This window comes from Camelus ferus, chromosome 11 (assembly GCF_009834535.1).
Source record: "Camelus ferus isolate YT-003-E chromosome 11, BCGSAC_Cfer_1.0, whole genome shotgun sequence".
NCBI classification, from domain to species: Eukaryota; Metazoa; Chordata; class Mammalia; order Artiodactyla; family Camelidae; genus Camelus; species Camelus ferus.
Genome location: NC_045706.1, coordinates 35,627,469 through 35,655,286, shown reverse-complemented (window position 1 = coordinate 35,655,286; position 27,818 = coordinate 35,627,469). Strand labels below are relative to the sequence as shown.

Sequence of the window (27,818 nt, the reverse complement as noted above, 5' to 3'; positions counted from 1 at the left end):
ACTAAAACCAGACAAAGACATTAAGAAAAAGAAAGTTTCAGGCCAGTATCACTGATGAATATGGATGTAAAAAATCCTCCCCCAAATATGAGCAACCCAAATTCAACAATGCTTTAAGAGCATTGTGCACCATGTTCAAGTGGGATTTATCCCAGGGATACAAAGATAGTTCCATACCCATAAAATCAGGGTGATGCACCACATTAACTAATTGAAGGATAAAAATCGTATTATCATCTCAAGAGATGCAGAAACAGCTTCGGACAAAATTCAACATACAATATGATAAAAAAAAGTTTCTCAATAAAGTGAGTATAGAGGAACATTCCTCAACATGCTAAAGGCCATGTATGATAAGCTGACAAATAACATCATATTCAATGGTGAAAAGTTGAAAGCGTCCTCTAAGATCAAGTCAAGACAAGGATGCCCACACTCACACTTTTATTCAACATAGCAGTTGAAGTCCTAGTCACATCAATCAGACAGAAAAAGAAATAAAGGAAATCCAAATTGGAAAGGAAGAAATAAAACTGTTACTCTTTGCAGATGACAGGACACTATACATAGAAAATTCAAAAGATGTTATCAAAAAACTACTAGAGCTCATCAATAAATTCAGTGAAGATGCAGGATACAGAAGTGATATACATAAATCTGTTGCCTCTCTATACACTAACAAGAAAATATCAGGAGTAATAAAGAAAACAATCCCATTCACAAATGCATCACCAAGAATAAAATACCTAGAAGTAAGTCGAACTAAGGAGGTAAGAGACTTGTACTTGGAAAACTGTAAGACACTGATGAGAGAAACTGAAGATGACATAAACAGATGGAAAGATGTGCTGTATTCATGGATGGGAAGAATTAACATAGTTTAAATGTCCTTGCCTTGGGCGGTAGGGTCCATACTGCCCAAGGCAATCTGCAGATTTGACACAATTCCTATCAAGATACCAATGGCATTTTCCACAAAACTAGAACAAATAATTCTATAATTTATAGGGAAGTATGTAAAAGACCCAGAATAGCCAAAACAATATTGAGAAAGAAGAACAAAGCTGGAGGATATCATGATCCCATATTTCACACTATACCACATAGCTACAGTAATCAAAACAGTACAGTACTGGCACAAAAACAGACACGCAGATCAACAGAACAGGATAGAGAGCCCAGAAATGAACCCATACCTACACGGGCAATTAATCTACGACAAAAGAGGCAAGAACACACAAATAGAAAGAGACAGCCTCTTCAACAAATGGAGCTGGGAAAACTGGACAGCTACATGCAAAAGAATCAAACTGGACCACTCTCTCACATCATGCACATACAAAAAAAAATCAAAATGGATTGAAGACTTAAACATAAGACCTGAAACCATAATATTTCTAAAAGAATACATAGGCGATACTCTCTTTGACATCTTCTTAATATTTTTTTGGATATGTCCCCTCAGGCAAGGGAAGTAAAAGTAAAAAGAAACAAATGGAACTATATCACACTAAAATGTTCTTGCACAGTGAAGGAAACTATCAACAAAACAAAAAGGCCACCTTCTGAATGTGAGAAGATACTTGCAAGCGATATATCCAACAAGGAGTAAAATCAAAAAGTATACAAAGAACTCATACAACTCAACTTCAATAAAACAAACAACATGATTAAAAAATGGGCAGAGGATCTGAATAGACATTTTTCCAAGGAAGACATACAGACGGCCAACAGGCACATGAAAAAAAAATACTAAACATCACTGATCATCAGGGAAATGCAAGTCAAAACAATAAGCCATCACTTCGCACCTGTCAAAACAGCTATTATCAAAAAGAAAACAAATAACAAGTGTTGATGAGGATGCGGAGAAAAGGGAACCCTTATGCATTATTGGTTGGAATGTAAATTGGTGCAGATACTATCAAAAACAACATGGAGAGTCCCCCCAAAATTCAAAATAGAACTAACACATAATCCGGTAATTCCACTTCTGGGTATTTACCTGAAGATGAATGGATAAAGAAGACATGATATAGAGATACAGATATAGATATATAATGGAATATTTCTCATACATAAAAGAATGAAATCTTGCCATTTGTGACAATATGAATGGAGTTAGATAGACGGCATTATGCTAAGTGAAATGAGTCTGACAGAGGAAGACAAATACTGCATGATTTCACTTATATGTTGAATCTTTAAAAAGAAACCAAATGAACAGACATAAAACAGAAATAGAGTTATAGACACAGAGAACATATAGGTGGTTGTCAGAGCAGAAAAGAGCAGGAGAGGAAAGAAATATGCAAGAGAGATTAGGAGGTACAAACTTTCAGATACAAAATAAGTGAGTCATGGGTATGAAATTTACAGTGTGGGGAATATAGTCAATAACTATGTAATATCTTTGTGTGGTGACATATGGTAATTAGACCTACTGTGGTGATCATTTTGAAATGCATAGAAATATCAAATTACTATGTTGTGTAACAGTAACAAACATAGTATTGTAACTTAGCTATACTTCAAAAAACAAAACAAACAAACAAACTCATAGGAAAAGAGATCAGATTTGTGGTTACCAGAGGCGGGGTCAGGGGAGGGGGAATTAAATGAAGGTGATCAAAAGGTACAAACTTCCAGTTACAAGATAAGTAAGTGCTAAGGATCGAGCGTACAACATGATAAATATAATAACACTGCTGTGTGCTATATATGAAAGTTGTTAAGAGTAAATCCTGAGTTCTCATCACAAGAAAAATTTTTCTGTACTTTTAAAATTTAGTATCCGTATGAGATGATGGACATTCACTAAACTTATTGTGAATCATTTCATGATGTACGTATAACAAACCATTATGCTGTACACCTTAAACTTACACAGAGTTCTAAGTCAATTGTATCTCAATGAAACTGGAAGAGAAAGAGAAAATTAAACAAGAAAAAAGGGGAAAAAGAGTTAACTTGGGGAAGCCAAATTATTGATGAGGGACAGTTTCTCACAATCAAAGTATTGTAGCCAATAAATGAGGAAGGAATGACAAACTTAGAATCTAAATGCTTTGCAAACCTCTAATGAAATGATGGGTATAGGCGACCATCACCAACAGTTGGGCTGATTACGTCGCCAGGAGAGAGTCAACCAGATACTGGAAGCCTGAGTGATGAACACAACCTTACCTTTCCAGAATCCTTACCAAAAAATTAAACCTAAACTGGATCAGCTTCTAGATCTAGCTGCTTGTTTACAGGAAATACAGGAGACAACTGAGTATTTTAGAGGACTATGTGGGGATACAGTAAGCAAAATCCAGACTGCGAGAGATTCTGTAAGACAAATGAGCCACTTCCTTAAACAAATTGGAAGTGGAAAGATGGAGGTGGAAGAGGAGGAGGAAGGGGAAGATGGGGAGGAAGAAGAGGGAGAGGAGGAAAATATAAGGAGGAGGAAGAATAGGGAGGGGAGAGAAAGGCAGGGGAGGGGGGACCAGGAAGGGGAGGAAAGGAGCCATAGATTAAAGGAGGCTGAAGAGACATTATCAGCCGACAGTATGCTGTAAGCCCCAAAGCATCATTATTTAGAAACTGATTCAAACAAATCATTTTTTTAAATTATGAAACAACTGGGAAAATTTTAACACTAGTTAGATAGTTAATAATATTAAGGAATTATTGTTTAGAATGTCAGTGTGATGATACTGTGGTTATACTTTTTTAAAAAAATCTTTATCTTTTAGATATATTCTGAAACAGATAATAAAAGAAAAAGAAACAATGCCAAGGTGCAAAATTCAGACTGATGAATAGATGAGGGACAGATAGAAGGACAGATGGGAGGACAGATGAGTGGGAAATGAGCTTTGTTCTTGAATGTGCCAGTGGGCAGCAGAGAGGCCGTCAAAAGCACTGCAGCAGATGCTGTGGACTACTTCACTCGACACCCTTTCTAAGCCCATCTAGTGTGCAGGGGCCAGACCCTCATTTGCCTTGAGTGCCAGATGTAGTTTAGGTCCTGTATCTCGGATGCATCAGTGGGGCCTTGATTCAGGACTGAGCTACTTAGGGAGAGAGGCAGGGCAGTGGGACATCCATCTCACTGGTTTGTATCATGGCAGCGCGACCCTGAGCTGGTTCCTTTGACTACTTCCAGCTGCTGCAGCTACTTCCTTATTCCATAACCATGGCTGGGACAGCCCATCCCTGAGCAGCTCAGGTCTGCAGTTTAAGTTGGAGAGTTGTTCCTAGAAGCTCAATCTCCATTCTCTGCATGTGATCTCTATCCCTTAATTTAAAAAAGCCCTTTCTTTTTAAAAGCTAGCAGGAGTGGATTCTGTTGTCTCCAACTAAGAATTCACCCAAGCTAAATGCTCACAAAGGTGAGCACTGGACCTCCCTTTGCAGAATACATACATTTCAATCATTGGACACTGTGTACACCAAGCCGCCTGTGGGGACAGTTTTAAAGTTAAAAATGATGAGTCGTTTGGCACAATGGACTTTTCACTAGGTCTGAAAAGAGATTAATTTTAAGTACACAGGGCTGCCCTAGTGGTACCTTGCCCCTTTATGGATTTTACATGGGACTGAAAAAATTCCTTTGAGCCTGAAAGCTGTTCCTTCATCAGTGGACTATTTATAGATTCATCTTTTCACTTTCTCAGTTGCATCTTGACCTCAAACCACAAGCAATCGAAGAGACAGCAGAGTCCCTTCTGTTCCAAGCTGGAGAGAATGTTTCTTATTAAACTCCTTCTGCACCTGTCACACATTGAGCTGAGAATGCCACTCGGATCTGTGCTTCCCTTCAGTTAGGAGCCCAAGTTCCTTCCAAGAGGGAGATCCCAGCGTTGACCACGTCATTATGTCAGGGCACAAGAGGAAGACGCTGCCTGACAGACATGTGCACCATGGCTTTCCTTCCCCTGGGGGTTCTCAAACCCCATGTTCCCAGCAACACTGACCATCCTGCTTTTCTTGGAGAAATGGTAGATAAACTACTCCAGGGCTACAGAGTTCCTCTCCCCAAATTTAGTCCAGTCCTACTTTCAACACAAAGGACAAAAGATACAGAGAGACATTGAGGATATGGACAAGACTGCAATTTGGAATCTGAAGATTGAGGCTTTTCTCCTCAGTTATCTTAATTCCTCTGAGCTGCATTTTCATTAGTGGAAAAATAGAAATCTACAAAAAAACTACCTTGCTGAATGATGCACATAGACAATGTTTTTTAAAAAGTTCTTTGCTAACTCTACCGCAGGATGCAAATGAGTTATTATATTAATTAAGCTGAGTGTGGATGCCTACGCATGCTAGGTTCCGTGCCTTTGAGACGTTATAGCACAGTTCTTTTCTTGGTTTATTCCTCATGCTTGGTTCTACAGAGCTCCCTGTTAGAGTTTGACAAACTCAGCCTTGGGGAGGAGTGTCTTGTGCTATTTTGAAAACATCCAGAGGGTTTAAAATTTAGGTAAAATTGAAATTTCAAAACTTCCCTACTCCCCTGCTGTTAGTTAAACACTATGGGTCTATATACCCTTTACAGAGTATTTGGAAATTATTCCCTGATGGTTTATCTCTTCCCAAAACCACAGATAAGAATCTATCACATTTGGCAGTGACAAATTTGACCTGTTTCCCATGCAAGATTATGATGGCAGATTGGAGGAAAGCAGGCTATCACTGCATTTATCATTTCAGGGACAGGATAACTGAAAATTGTATCTTTCAATGTAATTTTTCCCTTCTACATAAATCTGAGATGCTTAGCATCTACACCTGTCCTATGTACATGTGGAAAACGTACCACACTGACCTTTGATAGAACTTAGGGAAAGAAAGGACCAAGAGAAACAAGAAGGAAGTTGCTTGTATCAAAGTCTAGCCTACTCAACATTCTATCTGGCCAATGAGAAAAAGGACGACCTGAGTGGAGCTTGACACAAAAGCACATTGTCTTTCTTATATTAGGAAGACCAGCCTGAGGAGGAACCCTACCAGGTAAGAATTGCTCTCTCCCCTGCCCAGAGCAAACGTACTTGAACCATTCACAGAGAATCCCCTACTAGATCAGCCAAAGCATCATGCCAGACAGTAAATTTTCACCATTTCTCACATTCTCTCTTGCTGTAACTTGTCTGACTCGTTCGTGAGGATAATCCATTTAAGACCCAGGGAAATAAGGGAAAAGTTCTTGCTCATGTATCCTACCTGGACGGATAATGTCTGCTGGAGGACTTAATATGGTGGACTTGTCATTGATTTGGAAGGTTATAAGAGTTAAGTGGCATCTGAAATATCCAGGCTCAAAAGGTATGGCCAATGAAATGAGAGGTACTATCTGTCTGATGCTTCCTTCACTGTGTGAGGCCAGACCAAGCCCTGTGTGAACCAGATGCTGAGGAAGGACACAGGTCCTGAGGGGCTGAGGTTAAGGTAGAGAGTTCCCGCTTGAGATAAGTGGGTTCCCCAGGAACCAAAGAGGCCAGCCCAGGAAGTCTAGGAGAGAAAGCCAGGGCTTGATGATATGGGGAACCCAAGCAGGAATCTCAAGCTTGCAGGAGCCAAAGGCAGGATCCAACTCAGATATGGAGCCAGGACAGGGCCAGGCAGGGATGGAATCTAAGATAAAGTAGATGAGGCACAAGTCCAAACCGGTTGGTGGTCTTGGGCAAAGACCCAGATCACCTAAAGGTAGTGTTTGTGACTCCATTTTACAGGTTAGTAGATTAAAGAGACTTGCGTGGGTTGGGCTGGCTATCTCACCAGGATTTGCAGGACAACAACTTACTGTGCTGTTACTATGTCCCTTACTAGGCCAGGCCAAGGAGGACAGTCATCTTTTTAAAATAAAATAAATAAATAAAATGAAATAAAAATGAAATAAAAATAAATCAAAATAAAATAAAATAAAATACTTACTGAACTTTTAATATCTTCCAGACACTGTTCTAAAAACATTACATGATCTGCCTCATTTACTTATAGCAATCCTTTGAGGATGGTACTATTCCCATCCCCATTTACATCTGAATTAAAAAGAAAAAAAAAAACATTCAGAAAGTTAAACAAATAGCCAAAGGTGGACAGCAGCATGTAAAACAATGAAGCTAGAACACTCCCTTACACCATATACAAAAATCAACTCAAGATGGATCAAAGACTTAAACATAAGACAAGATACAATAAACCTCCTAGAGGAAAATATAGGCAAAACATTATCTGACATACATTTCAAAAGTGTTCTCCTAGAAGAAATAAAAGCAAGAATAAACAAATGGGACCTAACAAAACTTACAAGCTTCTGCATAGCAAAGGAAACCATAAGTAAAACAAAACGACAACCTACGGAATGGGAGAAAATTTTTGCAAATGAAACCGACAAAGGCTTGATCTCCAGAATATATAAACAGCTCATATGACTCAATAAGAAAAAAATAAACAACCCAATCCAAAAATGGGCAGAAGACCTAAACAAGCAATTCTCCAAGGAAGGCATACAAATGATCAAAAGGCACATGAAAAAATGCTCAATATCACTAATTATCAGAGAAATGCAAATCAAAACTACAATGAGGTACCACCTCACACCAGTCAGAATGGCCATCATTCAAAATTCCACAAATGACAAATGCTGGAGAGGCTGTGGAGAAAGGGGAACACTCCTACACTGCTGGTGGGAAGTGCAGTTTGGTGCAGCCACTATGGAAAACAGTGTGGAGATTCCTCAAAAGACTAGGAATAGACTTACCATATGACCCAGGAATCCCACTCCTGGGCTTATATCCAGAAGAAACCCTGCTTCAGAATGACACCTGCACCCCAATGTTCATAGTAGCATTATTTACAATAGCCAAAACATGGAAACAGCCTAAATGTCCATCAACAGGTGACTGGATAAAGAAGTGGTATATTTATACAATGGAATACTACTCAGCCACAAAAACTGACAACGTAACGCCATTTGCAGCAACATGGATGCTCCTGGAGAATGTCATTCTAAGTGAAGTAAGCCAGAAAGAGAAAGAAAAATACCATATGAGATTGCTCATATGTGGAATCTAAAAAACAAAAACAAAAACAACAACAACCAAAAAAACAAAGCGTAAATACAAAACAGAAATAGACTCATAGACATAGAATACAAACTTGTGGTTGCCAAGGGGGTGGAGGGTGGGAAGGGATAGATGGGATTTCAAAATTGTAGAATAGATAAACAAGATTATACTGTAAAGCACAGGGAAATATACACAAAATCTTATGGTAGCTCACAGAGAAAAAAATGTGACAATGAATATATATATGTTCATGTATAACTGAAAAATTGTGCTGAACACTGGAATTTGACACAACATTGTGAAATGATTATAAATCAATAAAAAATGTTTAAAAAAAATAGCCAAAGGTCATACTGCCAGTAAAAGACCAAGCTGGATTCAAAATCCAGTCACTCGCCTTTAGAGCCCTCTAGATTAACCATCAACTACACTGAGCAACAAAAGCACCTGCCTTTACTAGTATGAATATACCCAACACCCCTAAGGTAATAATAAAATAATGTCTACAGAGTAGTCAAAAACACAAAGCTAATAGAAGGTCAAATATTTAGAGTTAGAGTCAGGAATTGAGAAAAGAGGTAGGGATTCTAAAGTCATCTAGCCCAACCCCCATGTCAACTTGATAAGTTACTTGCCCAAAGTCATTGTCATGGAGACTTGCAGCACTCATCCGTATTGGGTCCTCCACTCCTCTGCAGACTCACAGGAAGCTTTCCATCCCCCTGGTAGTCACTGGTCAATGGGCTGGAAGTGGCAGTTACACGTATCACCTTGGGATTGAGGTATTAATGCGGAGGCATTTGAGAAGAGGTGGGAGTTCTCCATGATCTCTCTTCCTCTGCTCTAGTGACCTTGATAACTGCATGTCCCAGATGACCAGGTACTAGGATCCTGAGTCATCACTTAGAAGAAATGTACCTCAGAGTCATCAGACCAGGACTGTGCTTTGCATAAACCAGAGGTAAATGTTTATGTATTGAGCAACCAAGATTTTATCACAGCAAACCCCCCACCCATCCTAATTAACACAGCCACCTGATTAATACCAGCTGATGAAGAATGACTCCTTAGCTAAATTATACATCTTCTTTTAAAATTTCTTTCAGTCCATAAATGCCACAAATCAAATGGAAGAAAACAGGGAAGAAGCTCCTTGATATTGGTCTTGGCAATGATTTTTTGGATACGGCACAAAAAATACGAGCACCTAAAGCAAAAATCAACAAGTGGGACTACATCAAACGAAAAAGCACAGCAAAGGCTACAGTCAACAAAAGGAAAAGGTAACCTACAGAATGGGGGAAAATATTTGCAAACCATGTTGTCAGATAAGCAGCTAATATCCAAAATACATTAAGAACTCACACAACTCAACAACCAAAAAACAATTCAATTTAAAAATGGGCAGAGGAACCAAATAGACATTATTTCCAAAGAAGACATCAGGCATCCAAATAGTGAACAGGTACAAAAAATGATTCTCAACATTACATTTCAAAATACAAAAAAAAAAAAAAAATCTTTCGAATTTAGAGACCACATTGCATGCAGTCCCAACTCTAAGACACAGTTAAAAATGGGAAGGAAATGTACAAGGCGTCCGGGTCACAGACACTTCTGACATCAAGTCCATGCACTTTATACTATAGGGGAGGCTCCCCGCTCACGCAGGGATTGGTGGTTTTTAATTTACATACAGCTCTAACCCGCTGTTCTTTTCCTTCCAATCAGAGATTATTTCTAGAAACAGACACACATGTAGCAAAAGTGGTATCTCAAATGAAAATGACTCAGTCCATGACAATAATCAGTGGCCAGAGAAACAACTTGAGTCCTTTTTTTTGTTCAACAATCTCTAAGGTAGTAGATGAGTGTGAAACATATTTGAAAACATTTTCCTCTAAGATTTTCTCTTAAGCTTGGGGCTGAAAAGAAAGAACTCCAAGTTTTAAAGCTGTCGAAAATATCAAGAGGGAAACAGACAAAAGCATAACTAGAGTATATGTAACTAGAGTAATCTGTTTCAAAATGCTACAATGTTTTATTAAGTTGGGATCCAGGGAACTTTTTTATTTTCTGCATTTTATTTACCCATATTTAATAATTTCTGCAGTGATCATGTATTACTTTTGCGGTACAAAGGTAATTTTGGAGGTAGGGATTAATTAGGTGTGTTTGTTTGTTTGTTTGTTTTAGCAGAGATACTGGGAATTAAACCCAGGACCTAGTGCATGCACTTGACCACTGGGTTATACCCTCCCCCTGAAATGTAATTTTTTGTTTGAAAGGATGAATGCAGGATATGAAAAAGTCACATAGAGGAAATACTGTAATTCTCCAACTGGCTTAAAAAGGAAGGTGTCAATTCTACTAATGTATTCTTATGCATCATCAAATGAAGAATAACCACCACTGAAAACAGTTTGTTTCTTTTTTTGGCTATATGAGACCCATCTTGGTTGATCATATGGGATTTTTAGAAATAATGAGGCCTCAACTAATTTAGTTAGGACTAATGGAACAGAGGTGGTTCTACCTGCTTATTCATTTCTCTAATCAGAAAACTGGTTGAGCTGCCTTTTCATGCCCAGGTGAGTGAACCTTGGATGCATTGTGAGATAAAGGTTCTTCTGAATTGGGTAATGATATTGGTGTTTCCATAAGAGAATTGATACCACCATGTGGCATAAAGTTGTGACCAAGTTGTTAAGCCCGTTGCCTAGCAAATGAGTTCGAAGGTAAAGACATGATTGAAGACTAGCATTTTTTCCATTCCAGAGTTCCTATGTTCAGAAAGGCTTAACTACTGGTTCAGCCTTACCACTAATCAATTTGAACAGATGCCAGGGTAAACAACTGGTATACCTGTACCAAGGCATTCTTGCTGAATTTCAACCAGCCTTAGTAAGTTTCTTTTTAAAACCTGGAATTATGAATTAGCTGGAGAGTTTCTTTATTCAAAGACTCAATCATTGAGCTGTAAGCCTTATAAATAGAATGAGTAGTCATCCAAAAAAAAAAAAAAAAAAGCTCCCCATCTCATGTCACACTGCTGAAAAATAACCTCAACCCATCATGAAAGAGACAGGCCACCAACAGGACGTTTTACACAGGCCCTTAAGAGCACCATTAAAGAGAAAAAACATCAAAAAACTGGCATGATGTTCCTGACAGGCCTGCCAGCACTGCTGGGTGAGGACACCTCCAGCCAAACCACAATTCCTGCCATAATGGAACTGAATTATGAGATGAAAGAAAACATCTTGCTCTGGGTTAGGCAGGTTACAAGCCAAATTATCCTTGAAAAGTCTTTGGAGGGAGGAAAGGACAAACCCCATTAGTAGAGGAGAAAAATGAAACCCTAAGCAATGCTTAAAATCTTGCCCGGGAAGAAGACAACTGCCGAAATCACACTCATATTGAAGGCGGAGGGAAATAAGCAGACACATTTATCAACAGCTCTCCCAAGGGTTAAGGTGTACTTTACAGCCGGTAAGTAGCTGAGTGAGACTTGCAGATGTCTGCAAGAGAACTACACAGTAATTAATACTGTGTGTTATACATGAAAGTTGTTAAGAATAAATCCTGAGTTCTCACCACAAGGAAAAAACCTTTTTTTTTCTTTTTGTCTTACTTTGTATTTATATGAGATGATAGACGCTCACTAAATGTACTGTGATAACCATTTCGTGATGTAGGTAAGTGAGGTCATCAAGCTGTACAGCTTAAACTTATGCGCTGTATGTCAATTCTCTCAATGAAAGTGAAAGAAAATAATCATACAACGAAAATAAGAATGAAAGAACAAAACAGAGAAACTACCCAACCAGATCATGAAGGGCCTGTCACATATGCAGCCCAGTGAAATAGAAAGATTTAACAAACAAAATAAAACTTCTCTCTGCAGATTCTCTGCATGGGGAATGCAAGACACGTGCAAAATAAATGCAACACGAGTTTAAATATTAGCATCCTAAATAAAACACTGAGGGGACTCATACCTAGTTTGAAGAATTAGGGAAGTTTTCATAAAAGAGGCAGAATTCAAGCTGAACTTTGAAGAACAAAAGATTTTGCCAGGCCGAGATATAGAGCTTGAAGCGTCAGTGCCAGCTCAAGTGCAGGGAAAGGAAAGCCCAAACACACATGTATTTAGTCGCACGCAATGTGGTTTGGCTAAGCGGAGGGCAGCAGTTCTCAATCTTTTCCCACCTTAACCTTCCGAAACACATTTTTCATAGGTGACCCTCTCCCACCTTCATACTCCAGTTATGCCAGAGTTAAGACAGGATATGGTGGATGTAAGATTGCCGGCTATCTGGTTATAAGCTCACCCGCTTTCACCCACTGGTCCGTTACAAAAATGAGCTTGAGACCCATTAATGGAGGCTTAGTGCAAGATGCAATGAAAGATGCAGTTCAGGGAAGTTATAGGCAGGCAGAACCTGGAGGTTCTCAAATACCAGGCTGAGGGATTTTAACTCATGAAGGCAGTAAGGAGTCCCTGAATATTTCTGAATAAGATAAAGACCTAAATTGAGCTGCATTTTGCAAAACAAACATGCTTCTGACGAAAGTGGGTAGAATGGAGCAGGAAGAGTCTCAGAAAGGATGCTTCTTTCCTATCCCTGGTCATGGCAGACATCACTAATGGATCAAGGGACTCTTTCTTGAGAAGCCCAGACAGAATCTCCAAATTCTTTCCAACTTAGAGCTCTAATGGTATAGAAGGAGATGGGGCTGAAAGACAGTTGGAACCCAATAGCCACCCTGTGGCTGGAGTCAGACCCCATTTAAGAGGTGAGACCCCCCATATGGGAGGGAAGCAGAGTCAAGGTGGTGTGTGGAGGTGGCAGTGGAAGTGGAAAGAGGGGATACGTCTGGGAAGTGTGGCTGCAGTGTGTCACCAGGATTTGACACTTGCTCAATGTGACAGGTGAAGGAGAGGGGAAACCCAAGCTCCACTCCAATTTTTTAAGATTAGTTAGTGGCACCACCATTTTCTCCCCAAAAAAGGAAACTTGGGAAAACAAATTGATTGTTAAAATGGATTCAGTTTGAGTATTGGCTATAAACATCAGATTTAAAAGCATCAGAAGGCCTAAGGCTGTCTGTGACTACAACACAAAACAAAAATCTCATGAATACAGCATTTCCTACAAGATTCCAGTAAATTTTTTAAAATGCATCTGGGAGAAAAACAGACCTCCTAGTCTCCCTAAAAGAATTACAACATCGTCCAAGATTTCTGGCAGAATCTGGAAGAGGAAGAAAGGTGAAAACGTGATTGAAAAAGAGTTTTGTTTTTCTTCCTCATAAGAAACAGGAGGAATGGCTCCTGCTTTGCCTACCAGGCCACGGCTGCCCGGGTCGCAGCCTCTAGTTTCCTGCTCCATCTTTCAACCTCTGCTCTGCATCTGACTTAATGAAACAGGTGAAGCTTGATTAAATTATAAGATCCCCTGTTCTGCCTCTAACTTGAGATCAATTTTCATGCAACAGAAATCGGGGCCTGTGTCCAGAGGGGAGGAGCTGAATTTTTAGCCATTCCCTTTGCAGAGAGAGGATAAATAATTGTCACTGTAAACTTAAAAATGATACAAATAAACTTATTTACAAAACAGAATTAGACTCAATGACATAGAAAACAAACTTGTGGTTACCAAAGAGGAAAAGGGGGGGGCAATAAATTAGGAATTTGGGATTAACAGATACACACTATTATATATAAGATAGATAAACAACAAGGACTTACTGTATAGCACTATATTGAACATCTTATAATAACCTATAATGGAAAAGAATATGAAAATGAATATATATACATATGTATATCTGAATCACTTTGCTGTACACCTGAAACATTGTAAATCAACTATACTTCAATAAAAAACAAAATATATAAAATTGTTCCTCTTATTAATATAGTAACATAAAGATAGGGTTATGATATTCAATTACCATAATTCAGGGGTTTAAGCGTTTAAGAAAGTTATAGCCTGCCCTGCCCTGTAGATGACCTGGCCAAAATTCTCCCCATTTGCCAATTTGTAGAATTGTTCTGCTAAGCAATAGATCCTGGGTCTGGCATAACATTCTATAACAATACAAAATAATTTCTTCCAAAGGCTATTTTTCCTAAGGTCTTAAACCAGCACATCCTTTGCTTATCAGAGAATTGTCTGCAAGAAGTACTGGCAGTGGTGTGCTGCTGGATGGTTAAGAACCGGCTTTCCAGGGAAAAAGCCCTAGTATGTAACATCGGCCGATTTCTGTGGTGTAAATACTCCTATTGGGGCTGCTTTCAAGCAACCAACAAAAGTCATGGGTAGTGAAGTTGGTAAGATCTGTACCCAACTGACTCCCATGAGCCAGTGCAAACTTTCTTCAACACACCATTGTTACCAGACAAACCACGTCTGAAGCCACCCATGAGGCATTGCTTAAGTACTGTCTCAGATGACATCGATGACCCGGAAGCTCGGGAGACCACATCCAGCCAGAATTGAGACTGGATCCTTCAGGTGACTGTCAAACCGTGTCCAGCTGGTTTGTTGCCTAAATACATTTTGAGGCTTTTCTTTGTGTCAGTGGCTCTTCCAGATCAGCTAGTCTGGAAGAGCCATCAGGAAATGTGGGTAGCAATAAAAACACGATTGAAAACAGTTCCAGGAGATTCTCGGAGGCCCTTGGGGACCTCATTTCTCAGCAGAACCCAGGAAGCTCATGCCACGCTCCTGGGCAGACACTAAAATTCTGCTTCCCTGTCACCAGTGCCTTTCTCTGCACTGCTCTCTTGTGGCTTCAGTGGCCACCATCATCGGGGGATGAGAACCCCGGACCACCTTTCCTTCTCTTCACGTGTCTTATTTAGATGAAGCTGTTCACAGTAAGATGTGAGGAAAAGCCTCATGAATCTTGTGTACAAATGTTACTGGATCTCAACTTTTTGGAAAAGTTTGGAACAAACTCCCTTATTTGAATGGGAAATTAGCTGAGCAGTACAATGTAGAGTCACAGCCAAAAGTGCCCCGCACTGCAGGGAGCCTAGGTGTCTGCAGGATGCCCTCTGACCTTCACATCCAGTGTTATGGGGTAATTCTTGTCCTCCTGGTTTGGAGTTTTGATCCTGTGGATGGATAACTGACCATCTCAGAGTTTGTATTATCAGTTTTTCAAGGATACCCCTTCCACCCTGATGCTAGTTGAACCTCTGATGCCTGCTCTGAAAGATGGTCCAGCTTAGCTCGGTTCCTTCCCTCCTTCTCAACAGTATGTTTGCACTAGAGATTTGATATGTTCTCCATTTTTCTCACCCACTGTGGCCTTGACTTTGTCTCTCGGCAGGGAAGTAGGCACTTCCCTCTCTGAAAGGGAAATGAACAGACTGGCAAAGTGCTCACTGCAGAAAGGCTTTGGAAAGATGCCTATTTAGAAGAACACTCAAAGCCAGCCCTTGACATCTCTGCTTTAACCAATGAGACAAGGTTTCCAGGGGTCACTTCACAGCACAACTGTTTCCTTTTAGCAAAGGTGATTGGGATGGGGGCCTCTCCTCATCCTCCTACCAAGAATCTGCTTCACAGGACTTTAGAAGCATTATGGAGAGGAAGTGTATGGTATTGCTGGGTAAACTGCAGAGTGCTGAAAAGATGTTAATTATCCTAACAATGAGCCCCCAGACAGGGATAATGGCTTAACCTGTCTCCTCCTCTTACACTTTATATACTCTTCTGTTCTTGTACTTGCTATAACAAGTGTGTATCGATTTGGTGTTTGAGTCCCATCCTATTCCTCCCTGCAGCACCAGTCCCGTCCCAGAGCTTCACACACAGGACCCTAATTTTACAAACGAAGCAACTGAGGTGAAAGGAAGTTCAGAGAGCTAATAAGCTGCAGATATAGGAGTTGAAGTCACATCTTTTGACCCCAACTGCAGTGATCACACCATCCTGACGCAGGATAGGTGATCCAAAAATGCCTGATCATCTCTTCTGCCATCCTCCTTTTCTTCAGTCTTTGCCTTATGAAAATGTTGCTCTGCAATTTCACACCCTATCTTCAAATCACCAGGCAACTACTAAATACATCAAAGAAATCAACCAGCTGGTTCACAGGGGAAGTGTTAAGGGCACTGAATGATAGAAACCGTAGGAGGTTGTGGGGAAAAGATGCAGGAGACACAAAACAAGGAGTAAACTCCAGGGTAGGCTGCGGGCAAACTCACTTGCTGTCAGACAGACTCATCTCACCCCAAGGATAATATATACCAATGGGCTTCAAAAGTTTTTACTCATGAAACCTCTAAAAGAATTTTCTACTCCCTTACGCATTTTCAAAGATGGCATCTAAACCTCTTATACGCTGAAATACTTGCAAAAGTTGTATTATCTAATTTTCTGTATATTGTATACATATTTTAAATTTACTTTGGCCAAAACCTTGAGCAGCAAAATCAGCGTATTAAATTTATAAAAAAAATGTCTACATACCTGGTGAGAGGAGGGTATAGCTCAGTGATACAGTGTGTGCTTAGCTTGCACGAGGTCCTGGGTTCAAGCCCCAGTACCTCCATTTAAATAAATAAACCTAACTACCCAACCCCCCCCAAAAAAGAAAAAAAAATCCACTTTAATTAGTCAAACCAACTTTGTCATCAAATCAGGCAGCCATATCAGAATTACAATTAGAAAATATCTGATTTCATTTTCATTTCCAATAAATGTATTCATACATACACCTCGTCCTCATGATGACCTTCTCACTCCTTAATTGCAGTTCTAGGAGAGACAAGGCACAGTCTTTGGCAAGAGTTTGAATCCTCAAGGACTCTTTGGTCTGTTTCTGTTTGCTTTGCTCTTAGCGGGCTTTCCCTCTGGAACAATGTATTCTGAAATCATCCCTATGTGTGATGACCAGGAGATTTCTATACCCCTTGGGACCACAGTGAGACAGTACATTCATAGTGAGATTCCAATGAATGAGAAGTTTGCCTTTATTTCCTGCAGTAGAACTCACATGGATCCTCCGGCAAAAAAAAATTTGGGAAGCAGTTCAAATGGAAGTTGAGGATTTGGAAATTAATTCCCTTAGGTGCTAACTAGACTTCCCTGGAAGTCTTCTGGCACCTTCACCTGCACCACTGTGCACGGCGCCTTCTCGATCCTGATCTCATATTCCACTGGTCCTTTTCTCAGGACCAATGTTCTCAAACTGGCCTCACTGGCGACTACTGCAGGGCCCATCCAGATTTCTTCTTCTCTCTAACCCTCTGCCTTCAGAGCCCAGACTTTGAATTCCTGACTCTCATCACCTTTCCTTCATCCTGAAAAACTCCATTACTTCAGGGAGACTGATTTTTAAGAGGAACTAAACTGACTGGCAGGAAGGTATTAATGACTGACAGCTTACCCAAGTTTTAAGGCAGTGTTTGCATTTTTCAAAGAAAACCTTGTTTACCAAAAGAAGATTCCTATTAGTTGGAAATTCAGGTGAAAGAAGAGAAGCTATAGACACTGGGGAGGAAATAGTCTAGATAATTTCTAGACAGTTAAAGACCAGTTTTGATCACTGTGCTGGGAAGCAGTAACTTGTTAAGCGGGATGGAAGCTCAACAAGTAGCATCTCATATTTTAAACCTGCAGGAGATGCTAACTGGGGAAAAGGTCATCGGTGTCAGTGGATAGACAAGGCTGCAGTGCCAGAAAGGAGACGGAATGAGACTCAGACAAACTTTCCTTAAGTCCCCATGTCCTTGGAAATTTCATCAAATCCAAGTTTTAAAGTAGTCCTAATCTCTAAATGTCAGACATTTTAAGATCAGTAGAATAGAAAAAGTCACCTAAAGTAATGGGAAGACACAGGTGACCCAGACAAGGAGACTCGTTAACAGAAAGATTGGGATTCTAAAGGTTATCAGGTCACACTACAGACACCTGGGACTGAAAATCAAGCTGTAGGAGAGAAGATGACCACATTTGAGATGCTGCTGCTCTCACTCAGGCATGGGGTAAATCTGGAGAGATGTTTTCTTTAAGCCTAAGGATATGAATCTTGCTTTCCAAAATAAGGTCGGAAGACGGATTTCTGCCACTTGGCTTCATCAATCTGGCAAATAATTCTGCAAATGAAATCTGTATCTCTGAAGATTTACAGAAAGGTAGTCAAAAGATAGCTTTTGAATTCTACTGTAACCATGACATTGAAATGACCTGACCACACAACACTAGAATTCAGATAGAATTAAAGAAACTCTACCCCAGCGATCCGAAACATAAAGGAGTAGGACAAATCTGCTCCCCTGCCCCCCTCCATCCCTATTACTTATTTTCATAAGACACAGCAACTGATAAACATCTGTTCCTCTTCAATGTCCAAGGGATCTTGTTTGCAAACGTGAACAACCATTGCTTCGTGCTCTCGGGGAGAAAACAAAGCCCTATCAATCAAAGAAAAACTACATACCCAGACCTGCTGCAGCAGCTGCTTGTTCAAAACCGCATGTCATTGCTCCCGCAAGCCTGAGCGGTAGGATGCTTCTGAATGCTCGGCCCCTGCTCTTCTGAGCAGTGCTGCAGGTTAACTCTCGGAGGCTGAATGCTCTAACCAAAGAAGCCAAGGCTCGCCAACTTAACTACTTGCGTGCTGACTCATGCACGGGGCAGGACGCTCCCCAGCTGAGCCAGCTTACGAATGAAGTCCTGCACCATCCTTGGAAGGTCACACCTGGAGCTCGTTATTTTGTACCCTGCACCCCACCCCTGGGAAGGACCATTCATTTTCTTATACTGGCCTGCTTCTCCCATATGATTTGGGAAAAAAAAATGCCTCCACTACATCAACTACACACCACAGAGCAGAGGCTTTGCAGGACAAATCAGCACGGAGATGTAAGTTAGGAACTTGTTGGATGAGTGAATGAGTTAAGCTTGGCCAAGGGCATGCCCCCTCTTTTCTAAAAAGATTGTAACCAGATGAAGAAAATTGATTACTTAGAGTCACTGTGGTAGTTTGCTAGGAAAGTGTTTACATTTTCCCTGATGTCCTTCCCAGGCTAAACCAAACATCAATTTCCTGCAACAGTGTCTCTGTTTTGATCACATGGTTACTAGGATCCCTAGGGGAAATGTTCATGCTTCCAAAGCTTTGGGGCCCAGATTAGCAGGTATCAAAGGCAGAGGGAAAAAAAAGAAAGCAACGATTTGTTAATGTCTGATCAGGTCTTTGAAGTCCGTGTCATGCCACCCATGTCACATGCCGGAGGCCCAGAAGCCTAGAATTCCAAAAGAACCAGTGCTGCTTTTCCAGTTATTAGTGGGTCCCTTGGAATAGCAGCTCTGAGGGCCAAAGCGTTCCCCTCAGCCTAGGTCAAGTCCTTCGTTTTCTTCAGGCTGTAACAGAGTCCACCCTGGATTCACATGGAAGTAGAAGTCGGGTGCAAGGCAGGGAGGAGTGGTGCGGGGAGGGATTCAGGGACTGGTACAGGGAGACATGTTTGGTCGTTACATGAATTATTGCAGAAAGGCAGGAAACAGACATGCAACTGTGGAAATCCGGGGTGAGGGAGCTTCTGCAAGAGTTTCCTCTCCTTCCTGCTGGCTGGAGCTGCAGATTTGCCAGCTCAGGTTTATTAGCTCTTGACTCCAAAGCCCTAGGGCCTCCTTTGCCTCAAATTGCATTTACCTTGGGGGCCTGTAAGCTCCAGCAAAGGGAGTGCAAATCCATCTGCGCATAGAACACAGCCTGTAAACTGAATGTGTAATAATAATGGTGACATTGTAGCAACAGCAGCAGCTACTCTGCTGAGTGCCTACTGTATGCCAGCAAATGTGCCAAACATTTTGCTTAAAGCAAACTGCTTACAGCAGTTCTGTAGCAAGAACTGCTGGTTCTTGCACGAAATCTGTGTTCCTCTCTTCTTCCTCGCCTCCCCTACAGTCAGAAATAGCCACGAAACCAAGGTCTGGCCAGTGGAGAGTGAGCAGAAGTGGTATGTATCATTCCATTCTTGGCCTATAAAACCTTCCCAGTGTGTGATCCTCCAGGGTCCAGGCACAGAAGTGGAGAGAGAGACCCACAGTGACCTTGGAGGTTATGGAAAGAAGAAAGTGAAAAGCCTCTATCAGCCTGAATGATCCCATACAGAGACCTACTGACCTTTGCAATTACAGGCATATCTTGTTTTATTTTGCTTCACTTTATTGTCCTTCACAGATGTTGCATTTTTTTTTTCTTTTTACAAACTGAAGCTTTGTGGTGACTACGCAAGGAACAAGTCTACTGGTACAATTTTTCTAACAGCATTTGCTCACTTTCTGTCTCTGTGTCACATTTTGCTAATTCTCACAATATCTCAAACTTCTTCATTATGAATATATTTCTTATGGTGATCTGTGGCCGGTGATCTTTGATGGTACTACAGCAAAAAGATTACAGCTCGCTAAAGGATCAGATGATGAGTAGCACTTTTTAGCAGTAAAGTATTTTTAATTAAGGCATGTACATTGCTATCTTAGATTTACTGCTATTGCACACTTGACAGACCACAGCATAGTATAAACATAACTTTTATATGCACTGGGAAAGCAAAACATTCCTGTGGCTTGCTGTGTTGCGGCATTTGCTTCACTGCAGTGCTCTAGAGCTGAGCCTGCGATATCTCCCAGGTGTGCCGGCACTTTTAAATTAGGAGGAAAAAATTGGGTGTCAACCTAAAAATGTGTTTTTCACACTTCTTTTAGGGATAGGTAAGCTAAACAGTGTAAAGGCCTCTTGTCTACAGAATGAAGACTAGACTCCTTAACTCAGTATTCCAACTCACCGAGCCCACACCCTTTCCTTTATCTTTTTGACATTTCTCCTGGTCAGTCTCCCACTCTAGGCACATAGGTCTCTTTATGGTTCCTAAGTGTACCTGTCCTATCCCACCCCTGCTCAAACTTTTATCCTCACCTAGAACCCTTTCCCAACTGTTCCCCACTTAACTGAGTCATACCTCACCGAAGCAGCTTAAAAGCATGGCTGCCAGTTCTTTGGCATGCCATCCGTGGAAAAATGGGGATCTATGTCATCACCCCTCAAAGCCGGGCAGGCAAGTGACTGCTTGCATCTGACACTAGAGACTGTGGAAGTGAAGCCATGTGACTTCTGAGGCGGATCCAAAAAGCAGTGCAACATCCACATTTCCTGGAACCCTTGCTCATGGGACTGTTAAAAAACAAAATTCACCTGAGTACCTTGTAAAGAAGTTAGAAATATGGTCAAGATGTGTGGAGTGGAGGTCAGGAAGGGCCTCTGGGTTCAAAGTAAGGAAGGGCTTTAGATGTTGCTCTGAATTAGAGAGAACGTCATTAGAGCATGATCTAGCCTTTAGAAAGCTTACTCTGTTATCTATCACCTAGATTCTATGTGGAAGCACACACTACCAAGAAGCAAGTTTTAGAAGCAGACAAATTTGGAGGCTTTTGCAATATCCAAGCAAGAGCCTTAGATAAGAAGGCTAGAAGCAGAGATGTGATGTGGGTGTGACCTGGATGTGTTTTGAAGGCAGAGCCAGCAGGATTTGGGTTTAGAGGGATGAGAGACAAAACAGGAGTCAATAGTGATTCCAGACTGTAGAACTGGTAGAGTGCAGTTGACCTCTGCAGAGATGAGGGAGAGTATGAGAGAAGCAGGTTCGGTTCAGGAGAATCAAACATTGGGTATCTCCGCAAAATAATTCTGGAAGGATCCTTTAGCTCAAGCAAGAGCCTATGAAAATGGCTTGCTGAGACTGGTTGGGAGTAGCCTAATATCTGCAAAGATAATGATAGACAAAATTATATCCCAAAGGGCGATAGCTTTTTAGGTTGTACAGAGTGGACTTTTTTGATAGTTATGAACTGGCTTTGATGTGAATTAGAAATATAAATTATAGAGTAAGGCTAGTGTAATTTTTTTTGAAGAATTCATTGAAAAAATGCTAATTAAATAATAGTGCAAGTGATAAGTAGTTATGGGGAAAAATCATGTCAGCTACACACTAATGGATGAACTTTGGGAAATACTGGTGTGTAACTGAATGTCCAATTAATTTAAGTATCTTTAAAGGTCCATCTCTAAGAAGAGAAGCCTTAGCTATAGTCTGTTCTGATCCAGCCAAATTCTTATTTATTTACAGCTGGCTAATTGTCTGCTGTGATTTCCCCCACTTCTCTTTTTTCCACAAGAGATATGTTCAAGGGTGGTGTGTTCTATGTGAAAGGTCAGAAGAGGCATTTGTAGATTATTCTCACTCCGTGTTCATATATAATTGCCCAAAGTTTACTCGAATTGGAGTTCTTATACTTTAATTGATTTCTGAACAAGAATATGCTTCCCTTCATAAGACCTGCCTTAACACCGCTCTCCCCACCCCACCCCCAGCCTCACACGCCGGCAAGTGGCCCCACCTGAGTCTGCCTGTGGCTTCTGCAACACCAGTGCTCTTCAGTGCTTCGGCTGACCGTGTTTGCTGGGAAGAAGCCCTTCCTGCTAAGGGTGGAGACTGGAAATAAGTTATCCCATGAACCCCAGAATATGACCCTTTCTACCTCAGCCCCCTTAATACATGTAAGCTGTTGACATTCAATCCTTAAAACAGCCAGGTGAAGTAGCTATCCCTCTGCCCAACTCGCAAATCAAACAACAGCCGGCTAAGCGGCTGCGTGTCCATGTCCACATGTCACGTGGCCGGTAAGGGCACAACTCATTTTCTGACCCCTAGCTTTTCACTCTTCAACGCAGAAACAAGCACTTGGCCGAGCTGCTTTATCGTAGCTGCGCCTCCTCCCCAACTCCTCCCACCTCGCACAGCAGACAGCTCGAGGAAAATTCAGCGATGACTATTTTAGCTAACGACAAGGCTTTTTTGCCTTGCTGAGTGAAGCCTGCAAGAGGGGAGGAACTTGGAGAGAGAATATGGAAGAGAAAACTCTGGGGGAGAGATGGAAGCCGGGAGCAGAGGACTCGAGGAGGAGCGAGGGGTTTCTAATGGGGAAGTCTGTTCTCATTTTTATACAGCATTGCTGGACTTTCTTCCTGAAATGTTTGGCAGAATTCACCAGTGACCTCAGGTGCGTTTCCAATTTTATTTTTTCGTGTCTAATTTTGATAATGTGTGATACAGCCCTTTTTCCTCAAGGGCCCTGACACTGGTGACGCTGCTGTTCCTTCTGGAGGCCAGCACCTTAGGTACGTTCAGTTTGTGAAAATTCATCTCTACATACTTTTCTGGGTAGAGGCAATACCTCAGTAAAGTTTCTAAAAATATTTTTACCTTGTTCAGAATTTTTTTTAAGTATCTCTGATTCAAACTGACTTAAGAAGGAACATTATTAACTCACAGAACAGTTCCTTGAGGATATTATGTAAATTCTGCTAAGAGCTACAGAAGTTCGGGGCATTGTATTTAGATACAACCTTGCCCGGAGGAAGGAAGCATTTTCATCCATGGGTCCCTTTTAAAGGGTAAGAAAATTTCCTAAAAGTTGGTCTGGTAAATTTCGTATAAAATCAAAACACATCTGCCCTGACCCAGCAATCTCGTACCTGGCTATTTACCCATGGGCCATGGAAACATATACACACAGGCAGGCATACCTCAGAGATATTGTAGGTTTAATTCCAGACCACTGCAGTAAAGAAAGTCACATGAATTTTTTGGTTTTCCAATGCTTATAAAAGTTATTTTTATACTATACTGTAGTCTGCTGTGTGTAATAATAGTATTATGTCTAAAAAATGTAAATACTGTAATTAAAGATACTTTATTGCTAAAAAATGCTATCCATCATCTAAGCCTTCAGCAAGTCATAATCTGTTTGCTGGTGGGAGGTTTGAAATATTGGGAGAATTACCAAAATATGACACAGAAGCATGAAGTGAGCAAACACTCTTCAAAAAATGGCACCAATACTTACTCAGTGTAGGGTTGTCACAAATCTTCAGTTTGGAAAAAAAACACAGTATCTGCAAAACACAATAAAGTAAAGCACAGGAGAACGAGGTATGCCTGTACATGCGTGCATATGTGCACACACATGCACATGCACACGCACACACAGAAAACATATAGAAGAATGTCCTTAGCAGCCATATTCCTGATATCCAAAGCTTGGAAACTGTCTAGGTATCCACTTACAGAAGAGTGGTTAAACTGTGGCACATTTATTCAATGGAAGTCTACTCACTAATAAAAAGGAATAAATAGTTTATCAATGCACACGACAAAATACATGAATCTAAAATATTATACAGAGTGAAATAAGCAAGACACTTAGAGCACATACATAGTACATGGTGGGGGAAAAAAAACTGGTAGAAAAAGGGGTATATAGAGGTGTTTGCCTCTGGGAGTGTAGGGTAAAAAGCTGGCCAGGATTGACTGGGAAGGGGCATAAAGGAACTTTCTGGGGAGACAATAATGTTCCATGTCATGATAGGTGTTCGAGGAACATAGGTCCATACATTCGTCAAATCAGCAAATATACACTTAAAATTTGTATATTTCTTCATCTATAAATCTTACCCCTAAAAAAAATGAACAAATTTTGAATTTTAACTAATGATCTGAATGCCAAAGTGTTCAGGCAGAAGTGAACTGATATCTGCAATTTACTTTGAAATTAGTGTTAAAAAATAAGAGTGATTGCTAGATAAAAAGCCAGCTGGGCTGACGTGTGATATAGCAAGTTAAAAAAAAATTGCAGTAGAAACTGGGTGGTGCCTATAGGGGTTCTCCTGGTGAAAGTCTTATAAATTCAGTATAGATTGAAAAATTTTTCATAATGAAATATTAGCAGGAAAAGGTTTGGATAAAAAGGGTTTCAAGGCCAAATAAATTTGGAAAATACTCGTTTATTGAAATTTAGGTAGGTTTCTTTGAGGAGATTTATTAAAGTCTTAATTATACAGATATGAATGCTGCTGTATGTGTGTGTGTGTGTGTGTTCTCTTAAATTTTACCCCCATCAAAACCAAACCAAAAGGGAGTTGAGACTGGAAAACAGTGCACTGTGCTGTCCAGTACCCAGGTCCCTGTGCTTTTCAGGGTCTCTCATCCCCTGGACTTCAGCCCCCATTCCACTAGCTCATTTCCCTTCTGTCCTGGGCATATGATACAAGCTGGTGGAAATGAGAACAGAAACCAGCATGTCTTTCTAGTGGGCTGGGCAGCCTCGCTTGCTCTGACCTCCTTTGAGCAGTAGGAAGAGTGCCATCAATCCCATCGCTTTTGTCAAATGAAAAGACCTGGATTTCTGTCCCCTTCAACCTCACACAGAAAATGGATTTCCTAGGGCCTGAGCAAATTCATTGCTGTTACTGATTTTAATTGGTGATTAAGCCCCAAACATCTTGAGAAATTAACTCAGTTTTGAAAGCCCAGCTCTCCAGGAAGCTGAATTGTCACAGTTCTCCATACACGCCATGTGTTAAAGTGACATTTCAGATACCTTCCCATCTAATTTGGGTGACTTTTTGTTTGAATTCACACTTGTGTGAATGTTACTAGCCTGGGGGGGGGGTTCTATGTGCTGAATACATTGACATTTTTCTCTCCTAAAGGAAGAACCAGAGCACCACCCCACACCCGCAAGAACAACTTTTGCTATGTGTTGGGAGCAGTTGGTGCTGGGGATTGTGCAGGAACGAGGAACAAGTCCTTCTGGCTCTACTCCTTGCTTCAATTCCTCTGCCTCCCGCAGTGGCATTCCTTCCACGCTCAGGAACCAGGAGCCCCTGGGGAAACCTCATTAGGCAGCCCCTTGGCCCCGAGGGCGCTGCGTGTCCCCTGGACGCTGCATGGGAAGGGAGGGCAAGCTCTGTGGAGTCACCCAGGCTCAGCTCAGGAATGCGCTCCCGTAGCCGGGGCCAGCAACGCTTCCAAAGTGGACGTGTGCCAGCAGCGCTCATTGGACACAATGCCTTTCAAGCCGTTTGCATTGACATGTTCATCCCTGGAGCCTGTGGAGAAAATAAGGTAGCAAATGCCTGCAAATTCATCTGCCCGCCCGTGGGACGGAGGCTGCAAGGCTCGTTGAAGCAGTTCTAACCTTGCCTGTGGAGAAAAGGACGTTTGTGCTGCAAACACACTGTCTCCTCACTTGGTGCCCCTGCCAGGGGCCCCGTCACCGCCTAACACAGGCCAGAGGTCAACAGTCTCCCTTGGCCCGTAAGGCTCCTAATAAACACACTTCCCATAAGCCTGGCGGTGATTTGACTGTGGCCTCTTAAAACTCAAAGCCGGTGATTTCAAAGACGAATTCAAAACAAACATTCGTTTCAACTCAGGTCACGCTTTTTTCAAAATGACTTTTTTTTTCTGAAACATCCTAAAATATCAAGAAGTATTGCTACACATCCCAGTGGGAAACCCAATACATGCCTTTCCTTGGTCACAGGCTCTTTATTAAAAAGAGAATGCGTAAGAGACAGGCTGCTTTGGCTGAAACCTTCCATCCCCCTCCCCTCTCATGCTGGTAAATAAACGCTATTGGCAGAAAGCAATTCAAGCCATACCAGTTCCTCCCTGGGACAACACAGAGCTGGCCCAGTGAGCAGACTCCAAGCGCCAACAAATCTTGGTGGCCACTCACGTTTCTGCTTTATTGCTTCACTGAAGACGGCCATGTCATGCTGTTTCAGAGTCGGCCAAACTCTAGCAGCCACTGCGCATGCACATCAGATGTTCAGAATGCTAGAGCAAGTATATCACCAAAGGTAGCAAGATGGGAAGAGGTTCAGACTACAAATAATGCATACTCACTCAGAAGTTCCGATAAAGGCTGAGTCTGGGCTCGGTTTTTATCCAGTCTTTTTCTGGCGGGGACCAGTCTTTGCATTGATTGGACTTCTTTCTTGGCTCCACAGAGGTCTCCTTTCTGTCTTTCTCATTTTCTTCTCTGTAATGACAATGGTTGTTTGCCGAGCACTTAACTCGTACCCATGCCTCATCACTGCCCCACATTATACTGCACTGTAAGTAAAGTCATCCCTACTTTGCAAGTGAGGAAACCAAGGCTCAGAGAAAACTGGCCAAGGGCCAGTGCCCATAAGCATCAGAGTCGGGATTTGAACACATCTGAGTCCCCAGTCCCTGCGCCTGTGGATACACCATATTTCCTTTATCTTCTCCTGGAGTTTCTCTTTCTCCCAATCACTCTCGTTCTTCATAAAACAATGGAGCCATTCATTCGTTGATCCTTTCAACCATCAAACCTAATATCAAAGTTAGACAGAAACAAGTGTTTAGCTTACCTCCCAGAGAACAGGCGTTTCCTTTGAACCTGTTATTTTCCTTTACATCTGCTCCCCAAGGCTTTTTGGTTCCCACAAGCCAGCAGGTGCCTACACAATCCCCTCTGGTCTCCGGACTCCATAGTTTTCACTCCAAAATGGCACAAAGGTAGACGGTCACACTGTTAAGTGTTCCTAGTTGAGAAAGTATGAACTGGAGCAGCTTCTTAGGATCAGGACGTCTCTAGGTTAGCGATCACTCTAACAAATGATTCGTGTCTTTCAGGAACTCCCCTGGGTTTATACCTGAACATGACTTACTACATCTCTCCAAGCACTAGCGCATTTTAGACTCAAATTCATGAGGGGAGTTGGACAAAGCTCTAGGTGTGAAATAAAGGGAAGCGTAACATCCTGGTTGAAGTTCTTGCTAGAAATAACAAGGTTTGGGAGATCTAAAAGAATATAAGAACCACCACCCTTCTTATCTCCTACTGACAC

General features: G+C 41.3%; 1 protein-coding gene across 10 annotated transcripts in view; it reads right to left on the bottom strand.

Moving 5' to 3' along the window:
- LOC102509981 (neutral ceramidase) overlaps positions 1–26,731 on the bottom strand; it is a 90,287-nt gene extending 63,556 nt beyond the window's left edge. For 6 of the 10 annotated variants that reach the window (XM_032491401.1, XM_006181683.3, XM_032491402.1 and 3 more), the window contains exon 1: positions 18,528–18,778. Coding sequence is in view for 1 of the 10 variants with exons in the window: in XM_032491409.1 (XP_032347300.1) it covers positions 18,528–18,570 (43 nt within the window). In the remaining 9 variants the exon portion in view is untranslated. Of the gene's footprint in view, positions 1–18,527; positions 18,779–22,492; positions 22,575–24,001; positions 24,051–26,600 lie in introns of those variants that run through there. The other 4 variants (XM_032491407.1, XM_032491405.1, XM_032491403.1 and 1 more) reach the window with 3 other exon arrangements.
- Between the last annotated feature and the right edge of the window lie 1,087 nt (positions 26,732–27,818).